Source organism: Pygoscelis adeliae, unplaced genomic scaffold (genome assembly GCF_000699105.1).
Source record: "Pygoscelis adeliae isolate BGI_AS28 unplaced genomic scaffold, ASM69910v1 Scaffold277, whole genome shotgun sequence".
In the NCBI taxonomy this organism is placed as follows: Eukaryota; Metazoa; Chordata; class Aves; order Sphenisciformes; family Spheniscidae; genus Pygoscelis; species Pygoscelis adeliae.
In genome coordinates, this window is record NW_008825218.1 from 1,225,766 (window position 1) to 1,249,736 (window position 23,971).

Sequence of the window (23,971 nt, forward strand, 5' to 3'; positions counted from 1 at the left end):
TTTTAAAAGTGAAAAAGTGCATATTGGAGAAAAAAGTATGTTAATGGTCGCAATAAATCTTTAGTCATCTGTATTTTAGCGGTGCTATCCCATGCAAATACAGTGGAGATTTTCTAGTGGGTCTTATAAGTCTGAATGTTTTGATAAGAAGTGTTCTATTAGAATGAAAATAATTGCAACAATACATGGTGTTTTGCTTAAATTTATTATAAGAATGCATAAAATGGTGTAATACAGCAGCTTGTTTATCTGGAAATCCTTCCTTGGGTCAATCTGTGTATTCAAAATGCTTAGTAAAGCTTCTGAAAGCACTGCTCAGCAGTGTTGCAAAGTCTGAAGTTATTTAGCAATAGACTAGCAGTATTCATTTTAATAATTCAGGTTTTTTAGTCTCTCAAAACAGTAGTTTGGGAACTTAAAGGTGTTTGACAAAGACAAAGAAATATTAGCCAAAGTATTAGCCAAAGTCAAAAAGAAGGAAGGAATCAAATATTCAATGTGCACGAGCAATGAAATCAAATCACCCAAAACAGAACCTTGTATGTAAAAACTCAGCCTGTTGATTTCACCATTCTTTACCAAACTTAGCAAATTACTAAGGTAAGACTTCTGACCATACTTTACCAACCAAAATATTCAAAGCAATCTTTTTACAGGAATCCACATATCTTAGGATTGTTTCTTACAAGAAATGCATTATATTTGGACTCACTGCAGATGAAGTACCATTGTGCCTTGCCAGGTAATAGTTTATTTGAGTAAGAGAGAACTTTGAGATGGAACAACTGAGATTTTGTTTTTATCATGATTGTATAGCTTCAGAGAAAACAAAACTCAGGTGTTCATATATGCTGTCTTTAATATGCTAAAAAAAAATGTTTGGCGATCCTTGACTATTAAATGTTGTGTGAACGGTGTGCTTACGCTGATTATGTGATGTGTCTGTTGGCAGTAGATTGGGATGTGTGGGAAATGCATAGTGAAACCTTCACTTCCAGAGTGAGGGCAATAAAATTACAGTTCAGTAGTTAATATGTGTCCTTAGAAGATTTTATGATGTGCAGTTGCTTACAGCTTTTATATGCCCTGTATTAAGCCATTTCATCCTTTTTTCCGATCCATTCTGAAGAAGAAATTATTAGACAGCATACCTATAGTACTGAAGAAAAGAGAGTACACTTTTTTTTTATGCCTCACAGAATAGCCCAGGAGAAAGTGGAAAGTATTTGCGTGAAGAATAATGACTTGCCAGTGATCTGTAATAATTTCCTACCACCAGCCTACTCTTATAAGAAAGGACTGTAGAATTCAACAAATATGAAAGATGTTAGAATTACTTTAATTTTTTATTGAAATTGTTCTTTAAAATAAAAATATTAACTTTTTTATCAAATTTTTGGTGAGAGAAAGAATATAATATTAAAATCTAGAGCGCAATATTAAAAATGCTTCTTTTCTTTGAACTCAGACGTTAAAAAAATCTTCAAGAGACTGAACTCTTCTATAGGGAAACAGAGATCTATTTGTAAATACTATTGTATACCTAAGCAGACATTCATATCAAATGTATTACTGAAACTACTTTATCAGCATTCTTGGAAGAGGTGATTTATGACTATCTAGAAGCTTTCAAATAACCACTAACTGAATATTTTAAAGTTTTGATGAAGTCTAATTAGTCCTCTAAATGGGCAACATGATCCTGATCCTATACAGTATAAAAAGCTAGCAAACTAACTACTGTACAAATGAATGGGACCTACCACTCTGACTTTCAAAAAAAAAAAAAAAAAAAATTCAAATACACTTTGTTTAAAAAAAAAGCATCCACGTAGAAATTAATTGCTCATTCCTCTAACTCATCAGATTCTGTGTTTGAATATTGGAAGTTTTCAGGGTCATCTAAAACAAACAATTCAACTTTTTTTTTCCTGAAATTTCAGTTGGAAGAGAATTTATCACTGCAAAATGTTTGGTAGAAAATGCAGTGCCATGTATGTTTTAAGAAATTTGATTCTTGCACTGCTAGAATGTTCATAGCTCAAGGACTTTTATTTGTATAATTTTTAAAGCTGACAGTACCATTTAAAATGTTTTAAATTCAGTTAAATAAGATGGGACCAAGTTGAGGGTTTAGTTATATTCTTTTCTAAAATCTGATCTTGCAGAGGGTGTATCTGGGGGCACAATTTGATCTATTGCGTTTAAGTAGAATTTCTGTCAATAGAAATAAAAATTTATGGCATAATCTTGAGCTTCTATTTTTACATTTAATGTTTTTATAATGATACTAAGAAATACACTACTGCTTTACTTCAGTATATAATATACTGTATCTTATTTATAGTAGTAAGAAAGGTTTAAATCAGAAATAAGCAGACCTGTTAGTAGCAGAGAATAAATAAAGCTGTGTTTCTAGAGATAGGGCTTGCAATGCAAAAGTTGGGCATTCATTTGATCTTCTGTGGTTTAAGAACAACACTGCAATAGGATCTTATGCATGAAAATGCATGTGGTGATAGCTGTCTTGTATTGATATAGTTGTTTTCAAGATGAACGTGTTCCAAACGTGACTCTTCATTCTCCTCTTCGCTGTTGTCGTGAACATCGTCATCATTGATATGAGTCCTGCAGATGCGTTCTGGAGGGACTGTCCTGTGACATTGTGGGAGGAATTACATTTTCATTAATCAAGATAACTCATAACTTCATAATTTATTTTAGAGAAGCTGTTTATTTAGAGATTTGAAAATGTTAACTTAAGCAGTACATTAAATTTTCTCAGTAATATATTTACAAGTCATTCTTTCAAAAATTCTCTCCTTGCATTGTTTTCTCATTTATATTGTATACTTAGTTTTCCTGAGGAAAGTATTGCCACGTGTTGCTGAATGAAAACTTTCTGTACAACACAGGTAAGACCCTCTGTCTATCCTTCCTTTGCTTTGTAAATGGTACAGAGGAACTCGAGAGCATGCCTAACTTCACAACTGGGGCTGGCTGAAAGCTGCTGAAAGGCCACTTTCAGCGGGCAGCAGCAGCTGACAGCTCCTTCCAGTTATTTTGTAACCAGTTTGGGCTCCAGTCCGAGAGCAGAAAAAGCTGGTACTTTGCTGTGCCTATCCAATCGTAGCTGCCCTGGCGGACGTGTGGCCCAAGCAGTATTACAGATTAATTTCCTGGAGAGAACTGGTGCTCAGCATCTTTGCGAGCGTTTTCAAGAACCATGAGGAAGGGTGAAATCTCACTTTTCTCTTATCATATGCAGAAATACTGCCGTAGAAAACTCAGGATTTAGCTCCTCCTTCAGAATTTTTACAAAAAGATTTACTTAAAAGTAAAAAGTTCTTAAAACAAAGCATGTCTTGTGACATTTATTTTAATGCCATTAATATAACAAAGAGCTTGGAAATTACCTTATTTTATTATTGTTCAGTCTTAGAAAACGTAATTTTCTCATTTCATCAATTCCAAATGGTACAGACTTTAGTTCATTGTGATCCAAAAACAACTCTCTCAGAGAGTGATATGCTCCGAAAAATGATACTGGATCTATTCCATCATCAGTAAGTTTGTTAAAGGACAGGTAGAGGTACTCCAGCCCTGGCTTCATGTGACCAAAGACATATCCTGGAATTCTTTCAATCTGATTTCCTATAAGTATCAGATGTAGTAAAGATTTTGGCAGATAGGAGGGAACATGATATAACTTATTATAAGAGAGATCAATTGATTCCAAGTTCCTGCATTAAAGGAGGAAAAAAACCGGGATGAAAACGTTATAGCATACTGCATTGTTAATGCTACATTCTGTACAAAATAGTGCTTAACATGATTACCAGGAAACTAAATTTCAAAGGGAAATTTGTTTCTGTTAATGGAACAGAATGCGTTTTATGGAACATAGTCATGCATAATTACTCTGGGAATGGAAAGAATTGAAGTCATTAATTATCAATCAAGCCAAATGATTCAGTTAATGGGAAGAAATCTACGGTTATGAGTACAGAGATAAGGTTGAATAGGGGAGACCCAAGGGACTAATTTGTGATTGATAAGCATTGTAGAATTGCAATAATGAGTTACACTGGAAAACACACAATACACTTGGGACTTCAGTGGTTATCCCATTGACATGGATTTTTAAATTTTATTCTAAAACCCATTTGAAATGGAATTGTTTTGTGAGTGGCTCCTTTACAGTCATTCTGATGTGCTTCATTTCCAGAGATGAGAGAAGCTGTTAGTAGCAGTGTGGTTGTTTTCAGATTAAGCAGTTTACAAATCCAGAAATCAACTGATAGGACCAGATGATAGGTTATGGCAAGGTACCCTACGTGGCTTAGCAAATCATTTACCAAAAGAAGCAAAAGCAGTATCATCTTTTGCTTCTTTCATTCTCATTGCTTGCTCTGCTTATATTCTACTCTTAAACAATGCAGCTGCACAGTCTTCACTTCATCTTATTTACTTCTATAAGTTTTAATCTAATGGGAAATAAGGTTAGGACAACATTCAATTATTTTTAAATTACCTGTGCGATAATGATATATTAATACCAAATTAGTGTATAATTGTACGGAGAATTATTAATATTTAATTTTCATTTTTTTATTGGATGGTCAGAAAAAATATTTAGACTTTTATGTTAATATGGTACAGATTTGAGGTATAAGATCTTTTTGTTTTAAAGCTGACTCTGAATACTTCCTAGATTATACAACTGAAGCAAAGGAAATTAAGACAAATTAGCAAAGGAAAACAAGCAAATCAAAAGGTAACTACGATTTCAGTTAAAAGTAATGAAGTGCAAATATTTATTTCATTATCTGACTCACTAATAACAGAGAAAAATAAAAATAATTATAGTTTAAATGATTAGTACTTACTCTTGATTTATCCAAGCCAAAGGTGCTATTCTGTGCTCTTCTAATTTGTTATGCTTTAGGACAATGACATTTATGTTTCTTGTATGGTTAAAGCAAATTTCTGACACTTCTTCAATTTGATTATTTTCAAGGTATAACTCCTGTAAGTGCATTTGTAAAGAATATTTGTGAAAGCAAAATATGCTGTTCTTTCCCACTGCAAATTCAAAACGTAGATATTACCTGTCCTCCATATTACCTGATATATCGGTTAATTTCTGAGTCAGTCTGTAGCTGTAGTGTGACTTTCAGAAACACAATTTTTAAAGCAATTGTTCTGTTTTCTCATTTGTGAGAATACAGATTGCTTTGAAAGATCAAATAGAAAAACAGTTGTATCTTTTGTCTTGCCTGTACAGTGTACAGTACAGTTGTACAGTGTAAGAGTATATAATGTGAGAGTGATGAGATTGACAAGAAGTTGTTAACTTTTTTTTGTCTTGGAAAGCTATTAGTGAGAAAAATATTAAGAGTCTTGCTTTCTTAATATTTTTGCTGGGCACTTGTGAGCTTTGAAAATCAAATTTGTAGGAATACAAAATGTCGATGTTTTACAAAACTTAATGTTGTGAGTCTGCAAAGTACCAAAACTGCGTGTTTTACACAGATTAAGTTTCTGATAATGGCTTGTAATGTAGGATAAATATGACCTGAAATTAAAACAGAGCAATGAATAAAATTTATGTAGGACCCAAAATAGAATTTAGGGCCTGTAGAGGAAGGCTTTGGGAAAAGAGAAAAGCAACTTCGTAGCCTGAAAATCATTGTTTGTGAATTTATTAGGTGTCAGTTTAAAATTAAATGTTCCCAAAGCATATGAAGTGTAGGAAAAACTTGCCAGGTGTTCACTGTTTCATCAAGGAGGGATGAAATGAAAAAAAGAAAAATGTAACGTATGAGTGACCAGGTAATGGAGAACATTAGGCTGAAGTACGGTTGCAGGCAGTAGCTGCAGAAGAAGCTGATGTTATAGAAAAGATATTGTTGGTTTTGCTAGATTTGGGTTCTCTTCCCCCCCCCCCTTCCTCACATTTCAGATTAGGAAGACCCCAAGGATAAAAGGAAATAAATATAAGGACACTGAAATGAGAAAGAGCAAAAAGAAAGATAGAATCAAGAGAGACGGTGAAATTAATAGGTAGCAAGGATTATCTGTGAAGTAAAGACTGAGGTAAGCAGAGAATGAAACTAGACAGAGATTTAAAAGGAGGAAGAAAATACCTTCCAGATAGCATCCCTAAAAAAACCAAACCAAACCAAACCACCTCAACAAATCACATTCAAATTCTGGGCAGAGGAATGGGATGGGAGACTACCAAAAAAAGAAATTTCTTGATTAAAAATCAATGAATGAGGAAACTATTCAGGGAAGAGAAGTAAACCTCCTGGTCAAACACTTGCCCCCCACCCCAAATGAGGTGGAATTCAGCAAGGGTTTGGAAAACCAGGGAAATTGAGACTTAGACCAGCCGAAACAGGAAGAGGATGGTTAGTTATAGGCATCTCTCTCTCCCTCTTTCAGACTAGACAATCTTGGTTCCTTTAGTCTTTCCTTATAAAACAGGTTTTCTAGATCTCTCATTATTCTTGTTGCTGTCTTGGGAACTTTACTCTGTGTGGTAACTCAGAGTTCACAATGTTTTTGCACCAAGACATTACCTGTATTGGGAGTGTTATGTGAGTGATGTGTAACTGAACAGACAGAAGTTGCAGGCTATACTATTTTGTGAGACAGTACTAGATAAATTCGGACTTAAAAGATACCTTTTGGGATGGAGTTTGGTATGTAAGTGCATTTCTAGAAATAATGATTTAGGAATAAAAATTATTAGTATATCTAGAAACAAATTTATAAAATTGACATTTATCTCTACCTGATGATAGTAAGGCAGTAAGTAGAAAAAAACAAAGATGAAAATGTCTGGAAAAATGAAGCTTGCTTGTTTTGATTTTTTGTTTGTTTTTTTTTGTTTGTTTGTTTTGTTTTTACCTCAAGAGTGGTGGGAAGACCTTGTGGGATAATTCTAAATTTATTTCTTCCCAGTCGCAAATAAGAGAGACTTTTCAAGGGATAAAAGGCCAAAGGACTGACATTCGCTTCACTAAGTTTATTTCCTTCTAATTCCAGGGTGACCAAGTTCTTTAAATCTGGGGAGAGAAAGTTGGAATTTCTGTTAGTTAATGCCATCTCATATCTTCTTAAAATGCATGTTTAAAATTTAACCATCTTAAACATTACTCAGATCAGTTCACAGCAATGAAGAAATATAGTGAAAGGATTTTCATTTATTATCTGATAAGCATAGAATTGTATTGTTTATTAGTTTGTAAAACTTCAGAGATTAACTAGAGCTTTATTTATAGCTTTCTCTCCCACTTAGAATGGAAAAGAAAGCAGCTGCGTAAGACTTGTGGATAGTGCTACAATTTAGGCTTTATTACTTCATGGTTATGTGCAGGTGATGTTTGGAATACTGTGTGGGTGCTGACCTTTGTGCAACTGCCCAATGATCTCTGTGGGTCTCCAGTCAGTTATGTGATAATGGGTATGTTACTTTTTCTTTAGGCTCATATCTTCCCCTCCCCGCTTCACTCCTTTCAACCACCTACTGTACTGTGTTGAGAACCCTTCACGGATTATACTGTTCCTCCTCCTCAGCCATCCAAATGCAGGTCACAGAAGAAACCAGTGCTGATCAATGTATGTAAGCAGGAAATAGTGTTTCATAATAAGTTCCTCATTCACAAATAATCCAAATAACTTTTTTTTTTTTACAGAAGCTTTGTATAGCTCCTCCTAACAGCGCAGTTTGATTTTAAACTAAAAGGCTCTTGCAGCCATTGGCCTACGTTTTCTTTGTCTTAGCTCAAGCATATTGTTCCATACTGAGCTGTATCACTACACTGATGCAGTTTAAATGGGGACCCTTTTGGCAGGAGAGGAAAGGGAGCAAAAAAGTCAGTCAAATTATGACATGGATGGTACCCTTTCTTTTTCTCTTTTTTTCTTTTTCTGTATCAGCCCACATTTAGCTTGGCTTAAAATGATCATGGTTAACTCCAATTATATTCTGCCTTATTTTTCATGCACATCAGATTCTGTTCACTTTAATGCAATTTAAAAAATAATTAATACAGTTTCACCACACGTAACGCGATCCGGTTATGGGTCAGGAGAGTAGGTATCTTCAACATACTTCAAATGCATCTCTACTTAGTAACCTTAAATGTAAGATTTTTCGGGAGAGTAGCAGTTGCATAAGAAGGGAAAATGTAATTTTAAACAACTTTGTCATGCAAATCTTTCCGCTTTTGTTGCCTTTTGAAAACATGGCACTTAAAAGCTAGCAATTCTTTTTCTGGTTATATCTAACCAGATGCGTTTGGTTGAACATTCTGCTTTTCAAATTTATTTTAATGTTTTCATATGATCAATATTAGTTTTCTAAATACCTTGTAAGCCATCTTCATCAATGGCATGAAGGTGGTTGTCATTTATTTTTATTTCTTCCAAACTTGATGGCAATTCAGAGGGAATATGTACCAGCATATTTCCATCCAAATACAAACGTTTTAGCTTTTTCAGGATCTTAATCATAGGGATGAAGAAGAGAACTTAGATTATCAAGGTGTAAAATATATGATTAAACATATAGTGGAATCATAGTTAGTGTTTTCTTAAACACACGCTTTTTGAAGATTTCCAGCAGCAGTGCACTAGTATCCAGTGTTTTGAATAAAAAAAAGTTTTTCTCCTATCAGTCTAATTAATTGGTTTCTTTGCTAAAGAATGCTAAATATTGACAAAGGTGCCAGTTAATGTAATGTGTAACCGGAAGAGCTTGATTGAGCACATCAACTTTCCACATGGCCATCCTGCAGCTATCCAGTCATAACTGTTTGTGTTACTGCTACTGTCTTTGAGTCATGTAGGTATTACCTTACTACACTACTGCAGTATTTACGAGTTCAAAGTACATACATTTATAGATTATGCGTTTATACTCTTCATTTGTGAGCAAATTACTGGTGTTCTGTAGGTCAGCAAATTTACTTTGCTCACGCATAACGACAGCAACTTCTTCAGTGACCTAGGATTTTTATGACTTCAGCCAGCTTAAAAAATTGGTATGAAAAATTATCATAGCTTAATTTTGATAAATGCACATCAGTAATTATGCAGTAGTGAGCATTTCCTAAAAAGGTAGAGTTGTTTTAGCAGTGGAGCCACTGACGCCTGCTTTCCTCCAATTTTGTCTTAACTGCCTGGTGTGATAGAAGCCTCACTAAAATTTATTTCACGACTGAAACACCTTCATGGTCTGTCTTTTCCATCCACTTGGATTTCATAGGAATTGTAGGAACTGAAGTCCTTTGAAATCAGCCAAAGCTGTTCATGTTATATGGAGTGATGTGGTATACAGAGAGTCCTACAAGAAGACTGATTGCATATGGCAGGAAACAAAATTAAAAACATACTGTGATAATTCAATTTCTTGTTCATATGCTTTTTGTATTCATCTTGCCTGAAAAAGCAAGGCCTTGATGCCTTTCTTTCACACTTGAGTTACTACCTGTATGTACTTGCTTGCATGAGGAATTACTATGGGACTATCTGTCTTCAAGTGAGGAATATGTAGATGTACTTGAATAGCCTCTTACATGTAAATTCCCCTTTCAAGAAAAAGACTGACTATAGAAAGACTCTTGGACTATTTTATGAGAAAGCTGTTCTTTTAGTAAGCAGCTGTGCTTGAAAGTTTCTCGTTAAAGATAGTCAACAATAGCATACAGCTGATTACATGAACTCCTATTGGGTGGATTTTTATAGCAAGACCTGGCATAGGCAGATCTCTTTGGGAATCCAAGAGCATAAGCTTTACAGAGCTAATGTAGTGAGAAAGATACATAAATTTACAGATGTTGAGCCTGAGTATCCCAGGTGTTGTTAATGGAATATGAGCCCTTCAATTCTGAAATCTCTCAACTGCAACTGATAAAATAGCAGAAAATTCTTTGTCTCTTATTGATTAACATTTAATACTTGGTGAATGTAATTCAAAAATCTCTAGATATTCTTGATTATGACGAGAGATTTCTTGAAATAGCCAGGTTTAACTGTATTGTAATTATACAATGGTTACTCATGCTAGGTGCAAACTGTTTTAGATTCATAGACCGAAAAGCAGGGAAAACTTTCCTTCAAGCAATAATTAGTCATAGGATAGTAGAAAAGTTAGGCTTTCTTACTTTGAATGCTTGTGGACCTATGCCAGGAGAAGTAATATTATTTTTACTCAGATCAATCCATTCCAAATTAGGTATCCCATTGAATGCTTCGTCTGAGATAGTAGTGATGCTATTTCCTAGGACAGAATTCAAGAAAATAGTTTGAGTTATGAATTACAGTATGCATCTGAGTTGTGTAGTATTGTACATGAAAAATATGTTACAAAAATAGTTGTATTGTGTACAGTAATTGTGTGTAGATGTATTCATATTAGTATTTAAACACTAGTAAGCAAATCTAACATTTTTAATTTATTATTTTAGAGGCTTAGCTATAAAATGAATTCTAATACATTTCTATGGTAAGGAACGACAAAGTATTAACACTACTGTTGACTGCATTTGAGAACAGATAATGCTACTTCATGAGAAAAATCGTGCAAAGTAGACCCATTCTTTACCTGTAAGGTCTAGACTGGTTAGATCTGGATCTGAGATCGGTGGTATTTGTGTAAGTTTGGCGTTAATACAGCTTACTGTGGTGTCCGAGGTGGAACATCCAGATGGCAAAGGAGGAGCTTCTATGGGTGGAACAGGAATTGGGGAATGAGGTGGCATTCTGAAAGTACCATCATCTTCATCACTTTCATCTTGTATTTCTTCTTCTGCAGCTCCCTTTCTTGTGATAGGCTTCTTTTCTCTGTGATAGGCTTTATATTTCTGTCGATTTTTTTTGCCTTTCCTTTTCCTTTTCTTTTCATCCTTTTTACGACCCTCTTTCTCTTTAAACTCTACCACTTCTGTTCTAAGCAGTTCATCTTTTTCAGTTTGAGTATGTGCTGCTGACAGTACATTGGTGTTGTCAAGGTCATTGGGTTCTGGAGAATCGCCAGACAACTCACTTATGTCATCCAGTGTAATAATACTTGAATCCAAAGAGGAGGCTAACCAGAGGCAATGAGAACAACAAAAAAAAATTGTCTGATAAGAGAATATGAAACTAAAGTTCTAGTAAACGTTGTTCCCCTCATATAGTAAAAATATGGTAACTACAGAAGAATAGTATTCCCCTTAGAATATGATTTGAAAGAATGAAAATATGAACTTATATTACGGCTTGACAGAAGAGACATACTTTGACTGAGAAATGATTAAGCCAACCATACAGAATAGTTTGTAGACAGGTACGATTCCTTGCAACTCCAGAAAAACGGGAAAAAATTAATACAGCCTTCGTTATCATCCTTTCTGAACTAATATATTAATTCGTTTTTTGTGTTGATGGAGGTGTCTAATGAGGAAAAAGAATGTGTCTGGGAGTGGGAGGAAGGTAATTTGAATAAAATTCACAAAGGTTAAGATTTGTTCTCCTGTGCAAGGGACTGTCAGGTGTAGAGATGGCTGTAGGCGGGGAGCTTGCCAGGGAGATGTGTTAACTCCATTAACAAAATGCAGTTTTTACTCGCATAATAGGGCAATTAAAATAAAAGGAGTTTAATCGTTTCAATCAACATGACTTCTGGTTCTACAGTTAATTTCTATCATGTCTCGGTGCATTTCTGTATGCCACCTGTGCACATACGAGGCTAAATAATATTTTTACGGTAAGGGGAAGTTAAGTTCAGTACTTTGCAGACTTAGGGTATTGGGAATGGGGGAAGGAAATCACATTTCATCTTTATCTCCTCCATTTCTTTTCTTTTTAAAGATACTGATTTTGTTTAAATTTTTATGATGAGGAAGCAAGATTGTGGTTCTGTTGTTCCTCTTGTGAGTTGACTTTCTTCTCTTGATTTATATCAAATAGCTGCATGTTTTCACACTCCTAACAAAGATTTACCAGTCTGTAAACTGTATGATGTTTATTATGTATGTCTAATACATTAATAATGGCTAGTAGTTATTGATTGATCCTTTGTAAATGGAAGTGGGATATAATACGTAACCAGATGTTCTTTCTTTGTACATTTGCCAAAATTTTGTAAAGGTAGGAGGGAAGAAGCAGAAAGGGAAAATAAAAAAAGAAATATTATTATCTTTACTATTGCATACTTAACATATTTATACATTATATCAAACTTGTCTAACAGCCAGTGTACTCTAAGAAACCGAAGTCAGCTTGAGTAGAAGTTATGAAGACCTGCTTTTATAATGTAATTCAGGACTTGTTTTCCTCTATAAAAGGATAATGTGTACCTTGTAATCCTTGATATCATTAAATGTAGGTTTTGCATGAGGTAGTTTTAAAATAGTAAAAATATTATGGTGTACTGTACCAATATCAGAACAAACTGGGCAGCATTCTCCTGCAGGTATAATAGTTTTGGGACATTTCAGAGGGTGGCACATGGTTGTATCACATATCACTTCTCCTTTTGAACAGAGACAGGTAATGCAGGGCTTGGGAGACCAGACGGCTTTATCATACATAATCATCCCATTAGCTGTGCAGCGCCCCTTCTTTCCTAAGAAAAGAAAATAGAAAATTTGAGTTAAATAGCTTAAACTGAGATAAAACCAACAGTGTTTATTTAAAACTTTGGAAAGAAGCACTACGATTTTGTTCTCATTTTGAAAATACGCAAAATACACCCTATTTTAAGTATCTTATCCTTATTCCTTATTTTTCATAGCTGTATTTTCTTCAGCTTATTAGTAGTCTCCAATCCCTATTAGGTTCTTGGCCTCTCAGCTGTGAAGGTGATCAAGGGGGAGGCACACAATTAATGTGTATGTAGCTGTTACCTGCTTACAGCTTCACAGTGAAAACTGTCTGCAGATTCTCTGTCCCTCTAATTGTCTGCTCCCTCTATTTCAGGCAGTCATCATAATAGTTCATTTCCCCCTCTTCCTAGCCAGCTGATGAGGACCCTTACAAGCTTTGTCTTCTGGAAAAACTCTTGAATTATTCAAGTTCAGAGATATTCCTAAAATGGGAAAATTAAATCTAGATGGTGAGTTTCTGAGGGTCTTTTGCATGGCAGCTCCTCTTTCCTCTCCATCCTTAGAAATGGAAAGCAGAAATCACAGATCTCAGTGTAACCTGTGCGTAGATACAGTTGAGAAAGAAGCAAAAGTTTTCATCACTGCAATGGAGTTAAAATAAATCATGCAGAGCTTGAGAATATTTTTTCCCAGATCCCCTTCTGTTTCTCTCTTGTGCACTAGATGTCTTTTCTAATATCTTGCACATTAAACGAGGAAGTTTTGTTAAGGCTCTGTGGAACTGGGCGGGTAACAATATTCATTTTATAGTGACTGTTCATAGGCTTAATGGAAGTAAAGTCCATTCTGTAATGACTGGTAAGATGGCAAACATCTCATCTTCCATGTAACTTGCTTTATCTGAAAAAAATTCTTTGCTAGGAAAGTAGCAAGCTTGAACAACTTGTGCTAATAAATACTTCATCTCCAAAGTTTCTGGACATGAATCTACAAAAAATTGAGATTTCCTCAGGGTACCAGTCAAAATTTTCAGAAAGAAATGTAGAAAAGATTTATTTTGTAAGCTATACTCAGATATTCAGTGGGCAAGTTGTCTGGAGAGCGTAAAGACTTGGGAAGGTCTCTCTCTCCTTCCAGTGATGGAGTCTACCTCAGCAAAAGTTTCCCTGGGCAGTTCTCATCCAGACTCCAGGATAAACATTGCACTTCAGCGTGACACTTCTTTTTTTTGTCTTTTGAGAGAAGGAAAGCCAAGGTTGAGATTCTTCTTCCCATGCAAATCTTTTCCTATTTTTGAGCGTACCTCTGAATCTGGTGAGAATCTGTACTCCCTGCACACCTTCCTTTTCCTCTTTCTAATTAATGTAAGAATGCATTGCTGAAGTGTTCATTTCAAGCTGAAAACCCATTTCTAAGTTACTTTTTACTTTCATGCATATAAATAATAATTAAAAAAGTTTCCTCTTTTCCTATTTGGTTTGACTTCCTCCTTCAGGTGAAGATTGTCTAATACAGTGGAAAAATCTTATCTCAACTGAATTTACATGCGAGAGACTTTAATTTGCAACAGACAAATTGTCTTTGGAAGAATTGTTTGCAGGGTTTGTTTTCCCACACTCTGCCCTGGTCCATGCTGGGTTGTTCAGTTTTAAAGGGAAGAGTAATCAGGGTAGTCTCTAAATATCCTGACAAGACTACTGTAAATATTTGGTTTGAAATGTCTCTGGAATTAATATTTGACTCAAAATCAGGCATTTTGCAAAGTCCTTCAAGGCAGCCCTACTCTCAGCTTCATAACAAAGGTATTTCTTTGCCCTTCTACGTAAAGACCATTGGATACGAAGCTGTTTTCTGGAATAAAAATTATCGGAATCATCTTGTTTGGATGCTCCTCTATATTCCTTATATTTTCAAAAATGCTTTTTTGATTTAAGTTACTCAGGATGGAAAGGGGGAGAAATTAATTTTTTGAACAGTTGCATCTTGTTTTCTCAAAGGTCCAGGATATGTATGCATCATTTCAGCCGCATAAAATTGTGCTCTAATCAACTCAAGCCATGTTAACTGAAGGAGGAGATGAGTTAGCCCAGGCCAAATGTTAGTTGGCTGTAAGTCCCTTGTCATTCTACCCAGGTATCTGTTATCCAGCTGTGTGCTGGATCCTGACTTCTGGTTTTCATGTGCTTGCCAGGCAGCCACAATAATCTCCAAAGGAAACACAAAAAGAACACTACACTTCCTCATGTTAAACAATAAAATGTCAGCTGTTCCAGAGGAACATATCTGGCTTGAGATGGAAATTCTTCTGTGCTTCCTTGAATTCTTTATCTTGTTTTAGCTACTAGACTGTATCTGAAGTTGGTGCAAATGTCTGAATGAGCATAAAGAGATGGGTTATCAGGCCTTGGCCTCTGCAGACTTCTTTAACAAATTATCTTGTTTTCGGTGTACATGAGACTTACTTAAAAAGACAGGACAAGTGTGTGTGCTCAAGGGCAAAGAGGTACTCTTTTATTGCATGGCAGAACTGCTATTTGGCACTCTGTTGGAATTCACATAACCCCTATGAGAGAGAGTAAAGACTGCATTGAGATGGTCCTTAAACTTTCTATCCACTGAATAACTTCACTATGGTGGTACGAGCAGAGAGAAGTGAGGTTTAAGAGATATTAGAAATAGTGCAACAGTGTACATCCTATTCTGTACTGTTTAATGGGCAGACTGTAGTCTGTGAAGGACAAACAACTGCAAATCATCTTATGTTGTGGTGAACTGTTTGATTTAATTTAAATGGTTCACATGATTTTTATATGGAGGAAGGAGATGTATCTGGTTACTGTTAAACATCTATTTAACTGTTAATTTTCATCCTGCATATGATATCTGTAAATTGTTTTTGTTTAGAGCAAAAATAAGTAGCTAGGAGAATGAAAATTAAGTTTTGGATTGCATTTTCTTCTGTTCTGAAGCATGATTAATAAGAGTGTTTTTTTTTCAAATCTGACATTAACTTGAAAAAATTTTGAACTTTAAAAGCTAGACTAAAAAATACCTTGTGGTTGAAGTCTTTGGCAGATGAGCACAGGACTTTTAACCTTTGGAAATATGGTGTAAATTCAGCATGAAGTTCCAAATAAAATGAGTTCAGTCGTTTTAGCTCAGCTTTTGGATGCAAGTCCAGATAGAAAGAAACAAACGGGGCGGGGAGGGGTGAAGAACCATGCATTATTTCAGCATGACTGATGGTGTCTGACAGAGAGACTGGAATATCTTACATGAAGTGTATGCTATTTATGTGGTATTTTCTGCTGTTTAACTTAAAATATATTTTTAAATTAAAAGTTTGACATTGGTAGTATGTATTATAAGAGTAATATTGTAGTACACTCTAGAAATGCTATAGTCAAGAGTTTTGCTAGTTTTCCCATTAAAACCCCTTACTTAAAAATATTTGATTTGAAATGGTTCAGCCTTTCTGAAAGTAAGGAGTAATAGTAATTGTTTAGAAAATGTGACTAAAATATGTTTTGCCATTTAAGTTGAGACCTATTAACCTAGTGGTCATATCTCTTGTGTGACACAGTAAAAGGTTTAATTTTTTGCTTATAAAAATAGATTATTATCATTTTATGTAGAACAGTTGTAATCAGGGCATTCATGGGGGGGTCATAAAATTCATAAAATTGCATATGATGTTTTTACTCAGTGTGTGATCTCTTAGTGCTGGAATGGAAGTATCTATGTTTTTATATTTATTAGCCATAGGGTGGACACGACCTTGTATTGGTTCCTCACAACATCCCAGTGTCTTTTCTTCAACCTTTGAACCTCTTTCTATGAAAAGAAATAAAGTGTTATAACATCTCAACAATTTTCAATTGGTTAATAACTGGGATTTCAAAATCTAAAAATACTGATAGTAGTATTCGGAAGTTCTTATTTTCAGAATGGATGTCTGATTTTTAGGCTCTTGTGAATCTTAATTTCCTGTTTTGTGTGTCATAATTTCCCATTTGTGATGTTAAACATAAAATCACAAGCATCCTAGAGCAAGAGTTCTCTCTTCCTTTACTGCACTAAGAACCAAAGAGACACTTAACAACTCCCAGTTCTCAGTCCCTGTCTAGTCTTGCAGTCTTTGAGGGGACTGTAAAGAGGCCTGTTACGATTACCAAGGCGGGTTTCAGTAAAGGTCAGTGAAATTATGCTTTTTGTTTGTTAAAACATCAAATTGTCTTCCCTACATCTCCTTCAAAAACCATAAAATACATATTAGCACAGCAATGTGAAAACCTCTAGATCACCAAAAAGGCAAGTTTGATATAAATCATACTATTGAACTTCTTTTAAATAAATCCAGGTTGTCAATATAGATGGAGTATAAGAGCTATCTTGTGTTGAATGAGTGGTTTTTTCTCTCTTAGCTTAGTTTTCCATCATAAGGGTCTTGTTTGTAACGTAAGTTTCATACTGCAACTATTACTGTGTGTTATTAATTTATTTACGAAATAAAGAATAATTCCTGAAATATTGCATGTAGACATAGTTTGAATGCTGCTTTTCAAAAATACAACCAAAAGAAAAAAGAACTTAAATCCATTTTAAATAACACTGGTGTTATTGGTGTTAGGGCCTCAGGAAATGTTAATTGATTTAGGAGAGCAAGAAATTCTTCAAAATGGCCTTCAAACTTGCTACATATTTGAATTAATGAAAATATTCCAACAAAATTTTATTAGTTAAGATGAAATAAGAATGCAGAAAAATTGCAGAAAATATTACTGCTACCTGGCAAAGCAGGACTCTGTAAGGCTTAAGCATAGAAAATTAAAAAGCTTCATATGCTAACCATGAAATTATTATAAAAGGCAACAAAAGTAGGTTAGAAAAAGGTAATTGAGTTTTATTTCAGTATGTGTTGCAAGTAGAGCTAAAATAAAGCTTTCATGAGTTTATACGTTTCATTTGAAATCAAGAGAAAAATCGGCCCACTCTAAGTAGTAGAGGGGCTTTTTTCTTACCTGGTAAGACACTGTAACTAGATTCATGTCCACCTAAACCTATGAGAGAGTCAAATACTCCCATAACACCATCATCAATATTAATAAGAGGTATGCTGGGTACTACAGCAACAGGAGCTGGAAGCTTCATCCTTGGCTGTCTTGGGGACCTGTGCCCTGCTGAGGAGCTCCGTCTCAATCCTCTGTGGCGCATTCTTCTCCTTTGCCCCCTGAGAAGTGCACTAGTTTCATTTTGAGAAAAATCAATGCACAGAGAGACAAGCAGGAAATAATAGACTAATGATGCAGCCTGCATGTTTTTGTGTGTCTCAGAAAGTATCCTGGAATGGGAAAAAAGAGGAAAATTAGATACCTAGAGAGCTTTTAGGATTATGTCAGGTGCACTTTTCAAAGCAGGTGGACCAATACATGCTAGATCAACATAACCAAGCTTCCTCTTGGAAAGAAATCACCCTATTAAGAGCTAAAGTAAGCAATTTCAGTTTTGTGGTTGCCCTTATAGGCAATAGTCAAATTCAAATAGGGGCTAGCTTTGTATTTGGGGCTGCATTTAAAGAGGTAGTTTAGATTTGCAGTGCCACCAGGCATTTGTAGTATAGTCATTGTTACTGCTTCCAGCAAGGGAGTTTCCGAGAGCTGTAAAGTGTTTCTTCACTTGTTTGATTGCCAATATTTCTTCCAGGTTGTTGTAACTTCTGAACATGGGAATGGCAAAGTAGCAGAAAAATGCCCAACTAAATTCTGATATGCTGCCCCAAATGCTTTTGGTTTGTCATTTCTGTGCAACGTATTTTTCACCATAGGTGAAAAGAGTTGTTGCTTTTGCTTCCATTTCTAGCCATCCTCTTCTTTAACAGAATCTTTTTGGTTCTGCAGTAGAGGAGGCCTTTTGCAAGTTTGGTCACAATAGCACTATTTGTAACATCCCACATCTGCTTTTCTAGTGGAAGTTTTTATTAAGAGTAGGTAGTCTAAAAAGGTTGATCTATAATGGGTTGTGTTCTGCATTTGCTTTCTAAGAAATTCAAAATTACTATATATCTTGAGCCTTCTTATGCTTCTGACAGAAAAATTACATTTACTGTCACCAATAGGTGGCATTCCAAAACAGAGCAGTCAAGCTTCAGGAGTATGCATAGAAAGCATATCCAGCAATGGCTATACCAGTGTGGAAATAAGGCTATGCATGTCCAAAGTTATTAATGATTTGTCATAGCTCTGTTGGCGTAATTCTTTCAAAAAGGAAACGCTCTTGTCCTGTGGCCTATTTTAACTGAGACAGTAGGGTCTGAAGACACTAATATTCTTGTGATGTTGAGAATTAGTGAAGAGCTTGAGACTTAGAGCACTTAGTCTTTGTGTCCAAGACAAGGCTTAGAGTATGTCCATGGTTTTTTCTAAGGAAGTCTTGAGAGGATTAAAAAAATGCTTTTTCTTAATGTTCATCAGTCTGGCTTTATATGTAGTCTTTCACTTTGGAGTTAGTCTTATTATAGTGACTTATATTGTATAAATACAGGATAGTATTATTTCAGGAACTTGAACTGTGGTTTTGCCTGAATCAGATTTTTTAAAAAAGTTTGTGCATCTTGGTATTTTCTGATTTATATAATAGGTCAAGTTTTTGGTACAAGTTGCCTAACTTTTCTTTAACACAAGGCATATGATTGATTCCATGTTTTTCATGCTTTCCACAGCATAATAATTCTCATATTTTTTTATTCTCATGTTTTTAGAAGGGAAGTTGGCGGTATATAATCTTAAAACAATATGCTTTTACTTCTTTCTAATATTGTAGTTTCGGTGTTCAACTATTTTAATTTTAAAATATTATAGAAAATATATATTAATTTGCAGAATTTTGTTAAGCTAAGCTAATGTTTTTATTTCCATATAAAGGGAATTTGAGATGCATCTCACAGAAATCCACATAAGGTCTCATGTAACAGCAGGGTTCTGAAATTAATCCAGACTTTAGTTTACTGCTTTCTACCCATTAGAAATCAGTTATTCAAAAATGCTATATAGACTTTATGCTGGCCTTTTATTTAGAGAAATTACTGTTAGTTAACATATCAGATAGATGCAGAAGCTTGTACTCTGCATTGACGATGTCTGTTCTTTTTCAGAAAGTGCTTGTTTCTTAGTACCTCAGTTTGCAGGACAACTGACCTAATGTTTTTGGATTCTAACTTACTTGCATGGTAATGACTGGCTATAAAATCACACAGTAAACTTCTGTTCCGCAAGTTTGAATGAAACACACAAAGAGCCCTTAGGGAAAACTGAATATACAAAGAAGTCTTGAACTTGTGTATTCATTCTGTTGAGTTAGTGACATCTTAATTATGGTCACATTTTTATAGTATACTTTATAATAACGCCATAGCTATATAGTTACAATGCTGATATATTACATTTGTGCTTTTTTAACATTTAACCATTTCTTCCTGTGACCAGAGGCATATAATGGCATGATTGAAATACTCTTCCATTCTCTAGGCATGTAATTTTAAAAACCAGGAATAATATAGGGTGAATTACATTACATTCACTGTACAAAGGATGTCTCAGAGTTTTGCTGTTAACTTCAATATTGAGTAAAACTCTGTAGTAAATCCAATTATTTTAAAGTGAAACTTGTTTTCATAAAATACATTATAATTACAAATTAAAAAAAAACCCAACCAGAAAACAACCCCCCAATAATATGTCTTTATAAACTAGTCCTGTTCATATATGTGAGTTTATATGCTATATTTTCACACCAAGTTAACTCTTCAGTACTGAAAGCTTAATACTGCTACTTTCAACAAAATGGTGTCCCTTGCATGCAAAATACTGAGCTACGTTTCTAAGTTTCTTTCCTTGGCTTATTTATTAAGTGGTGTCTCACATTTTAAGGCCCCAGTTGTGAATGTCATACAAGAAAAAGGCCTTAATGCATTGGGCCTTTACTGCCCGTGGCTGGAATCCTCAGATTTTCTATCGGGAAGTTACATTTGGTATAGTGCCAGCCAGCTTTTAATTTGGGGAAAATTCAACCTATTCAACTTATAACACTTGTAAATAAATTATTACATATCAAAATAAAATTATAGATAGCTAATATAATGAAATTATTATATCTTTGTGTTGTCAGATACTCTCAACATGACTGCATTGCTATACCTTTTTTAATTTTACCCATAAATGTTTAGATCATGCATAGTACATGTAAGCATCTCTATGACCTTTACTTTTATCATGTAATATGTTCAGTAGTTTGTAGCTTTCAAAATGTTTCTCTTCAGTAAATTCAATATCTATCATTTTGCTATTATGGAAATAGTTAATTTTTAAAGTAGTGACCCTTTAGAAATACCAGAGTATCAGAATTTATTAAATAATCTATCTTTATCTATTCAGTCTAAATTCAAACACGTTCTAAGATGTCAAAGTTATTTCTCATGATACACAGGGGTTAAAGTGATTTACCAAGATTTTTCACATACTCTTCTTTAAATTTATTGCATAGAAATGAGTTACATTTAACCACACCAGCAAAACTAATTGCACTTTCAGTTAGTTTAAGCTTGAAGTGCGTGGCAAACATTCATACCAAACAAAAAGCAGATATGGTATTGCATACTTTATCTAGAAAAGCATTTATGTTCAGTATTGCTAAATATAGCTAATATTATTTCATACATATTTGCAAAGTTAACATGTCGTTTAAGCCATTCAACACCATGCCTTAAGCAGTAGTTTAAAATTTAAAACATTTTACCTTGTAATCTAACCTAACAGCAGATTCTGCTTGGTGTCATTTAGTCTCCAGTTGCAAATGAAACAAAATCACAGTGATATCTTTAAAACAAACAGAGAAACAGTAGGGATTGTTGAAACATGTTAGATGATTCCTTAGTTAAGTCTGAAATAGCTTCTTTCCCTGGGGACAAAGCGCTGTTCTGTTCTGTGTGCAGAGAATCAGTTAATACTGTTACTCGGAGAACTAAAAAGCTCACTTAAGGAAAATGAAAAGCAGCACAATATGTTCGGTCCGTAGGCTGACAAGGCACAGCTGGAAATTCTCTTTCAGTACTTGCAGTTGCATAAGGAACAGGAAAATGGAGTGTTTTCAAAAGACACAGAAAATGTGTATTTTATTCAGTTCTGTTTTATGTATTTAGAAATTTAGTTTCCAGGTGGCAGGATTTTAATGTAGATTTATTATTTTACAGAGACAATACATTTTGGCAAGCGTAACCTTAACATAAAAACATTTATTAAAATTAGAACTTTTTTCTACAATTCATATTTTCTTAATCCACTCCTGCCTGTATAGCCTATAATCTATAAGAGGCAAACCTTTTCATTGAAGTTTTAGCATGGAAAATTTTTCCTTTGTCCATTTACAGCAATGATTTCACCATAAGTTGTAGCTTATGCATGGAAAATAAAATGACTGAAGTGTTTTCCCTTATTTTTTTGTAAGGCTAATTACATCCTGAAACATGATCCTGAAGCACAGCTATGCAGAAGCTGCAGTGAAGTTAGTAATCCAAACATGAGCACTGAGTGTGAGGGGAAGGGAGGGAATAATGGTACATTACCACAAGTCCTTTGTATGCCAGCAGAGCCTTTTCCTTCATCCCCAGATAGAGCTTCTGCAGAGTGTCAGTGTTTGATGAGATGGTGAGTCTGCTAAGCTTCAGAAATGTCAAATTTACCTGGTAGATGGAGTTGTCTGAGTTCGGACATTAAAAATTCATTGTTTGCTTGAATTCGTACTCTGAGGAATGTTTTGGACAGATAGTCATGGAATGGTATAACCATTGAGTTAACCATAATTGTTAGCTGGTATGTGGTGGAAAGATACTGTCTCTTAAATAGTAATTGTCTCTTAAAATAGTAATTCAATTTCTCCTGTGCTTTGCTTTGCAAAGTCCAAAGAAGAAATATTAAACTTTTGTAGTTTATCTGGAGCTTTTTAAAAAGAATGGAGATAGTTATACTTAACAAATGGAGCTAGCATCTGAAATGAGATAGCACGGTTCAGTACCCGTGCTAAAAGCATTGATTTGTAAAGAGTGAGTCAAACAATAGGACAACAGTTGTTTTAGCACAAGTGGGGAAAAGAATAACAAATTAAATCTTCTCATGGTTACACATGTCAGCTAAAAGAGTTTATGTATTTAAATGATGGTGTATTTATTAGAGACAAAAGTGACAGCATTCACTTTGTTATATATTTAAATGTGTCTTCTTACGCTTCTGACCGCTGTCTCAGGATCATCTTCTGGTAGTGTTCAGGCACACATTGCCAGAAAGCCTGCCTAGCTGGGACCCAAGATTGTCTGCTAGTAGGCCAATAAGATGGATCTGGCCAGCCTTTGCTCATGTGCAGCTCTGGTTTAATGCATCTGCTTTGGATGTGCCATCTCTGCTGAATTCTAGTAAAGTCTTAAAGCTGGACTTTTTAGGTTACGTCATCTCTGTATTTTTTGAAAGGTCAACATCTTCCAGTATCTTTCCAGAACTGAGTGGGACACCATCTTGTCTCCTCTACTAGATCATACAGTGAAAATCCTACATCCTCTAAGCAGACTGAAGGATCTTTTACAGTGTTAATGGATCTATATATAGACTTCTCCAAAACACATACTTTAGCATGAACAGTGAAGCACAAAAGCTTGCTAATTTTAAGGGTCTGAGATGATCTATTTATCTGGTACATGTGTATTCTGTTGTCTGGGTTTTGCACAGAAAGCAGTTGCTGGTAAGCAAACACTTCCTGTGATAATGTTACTGCTTCTAATATGTGAGTAAAAGTCCTGAAGGCATTATAGTTCTGGTGGTACGCATGTTTCACCTTCACAGAATCATAGAATCATTTAAGTTGGAAAAGACCTTTAAGATCATTAAGTCCAACTGTAAATCATCAAGTCCAACCATGACTTCCTTGTGGCCACCTTTAAATCACTGTTGTCCTTTAATATGCATGCCAAAATGAAGTTTCTCCTACATGTATCTGGTGCCATCTGGCATTTCTGTTACACACACTGAAGTTAAAATATGCGAACAAAAGCCTGTTGTACTAAACAAATAAATAATTTAGTTTGTTCTTCTCCTTCATGCCTCTAGTTACCTGGCATAAGAGTGTGGCTTTGTGGTCTTAGTAGTACCTGCCATTAGTATGAAACAGAATGCCTATGAGGCCCTTGCTTATCTTTTTCTCAACTTTTGTTAAGGAAGAAATAAAATCAGTCTGAGGGATCTGCAAAGACATAGCTCCCTCTTCTTGAAAGTGACATTACACTTTCCTACAATGAACAGTAATGTTTGAAAATTGTAGGCGCTGTTAAA

General features: G+C 34.9%; 2 protein-coding genes across 2 annotated transcripts in view; one reads left to right on the forward strand and one right to left on the reverse strand.

The window, feature by feature from the left end:
- CENPP (centromere protein P) overlaps nt 1–23,971 on the forward strand; it is a 158,321-nt gene that overhangs the window by 100,737 nt on the left and 33,613 nt on the right. The window lies entirely within an intron of this gene.
- ECM2 (extracellular matrix protein 2, female organ and adipocyte specific) lies at nt 1,862–21,601 on the reverse strand. The gene is made up of 10 exons (XM_009329265.1): nt 21,393–21,601; nt 17,624–17,943; nt 12,434–12,622; nt 10,619–11,101; nt 10,179–10,294; nt 8,382–8,517; nt 6,919–7,076; nt 4,890–5,029; nt 3,417–3,743; nt 1,862–2,655 (listed from the first exon to the last, which is right to left on the reverse strand). The coding sequence occupies exons 2-10, from the start codon at nt 17,916–17,918 to the stop codon at nt 2,451–2,453; spliced, it is 2,049 nt and encodes a 682-aa protein (XP_009327540.1). The 5' UTR covers nt 17,919–17,943; nt 21,393–21,601; the 3' UTR covers nt 1,862–2,450.

Coding starts and splice junctions, on each gene's coding strand:
- ECM2 (XM_009329265.1), bottom strand. CDS start 17,918: ATGCAGGCTGCATCATTAGTCTATTATTTCCTGCTTGTCTCTCTGTGC. Junction 8,518..10,178: donor TAGGTCCACAAGCATTCAAA/GTAAGAAAGCCT, acceptor CCTATGATTAAG/ATCCTGAAAAAGCTAAAACG. Junction 3,744..4,889: donor TTGGCTTGGATAAATCAAGA/GTAAGTACTAAT, acceptor CCTTTAATGCAG/GAACTTGGAATCAATTGATC.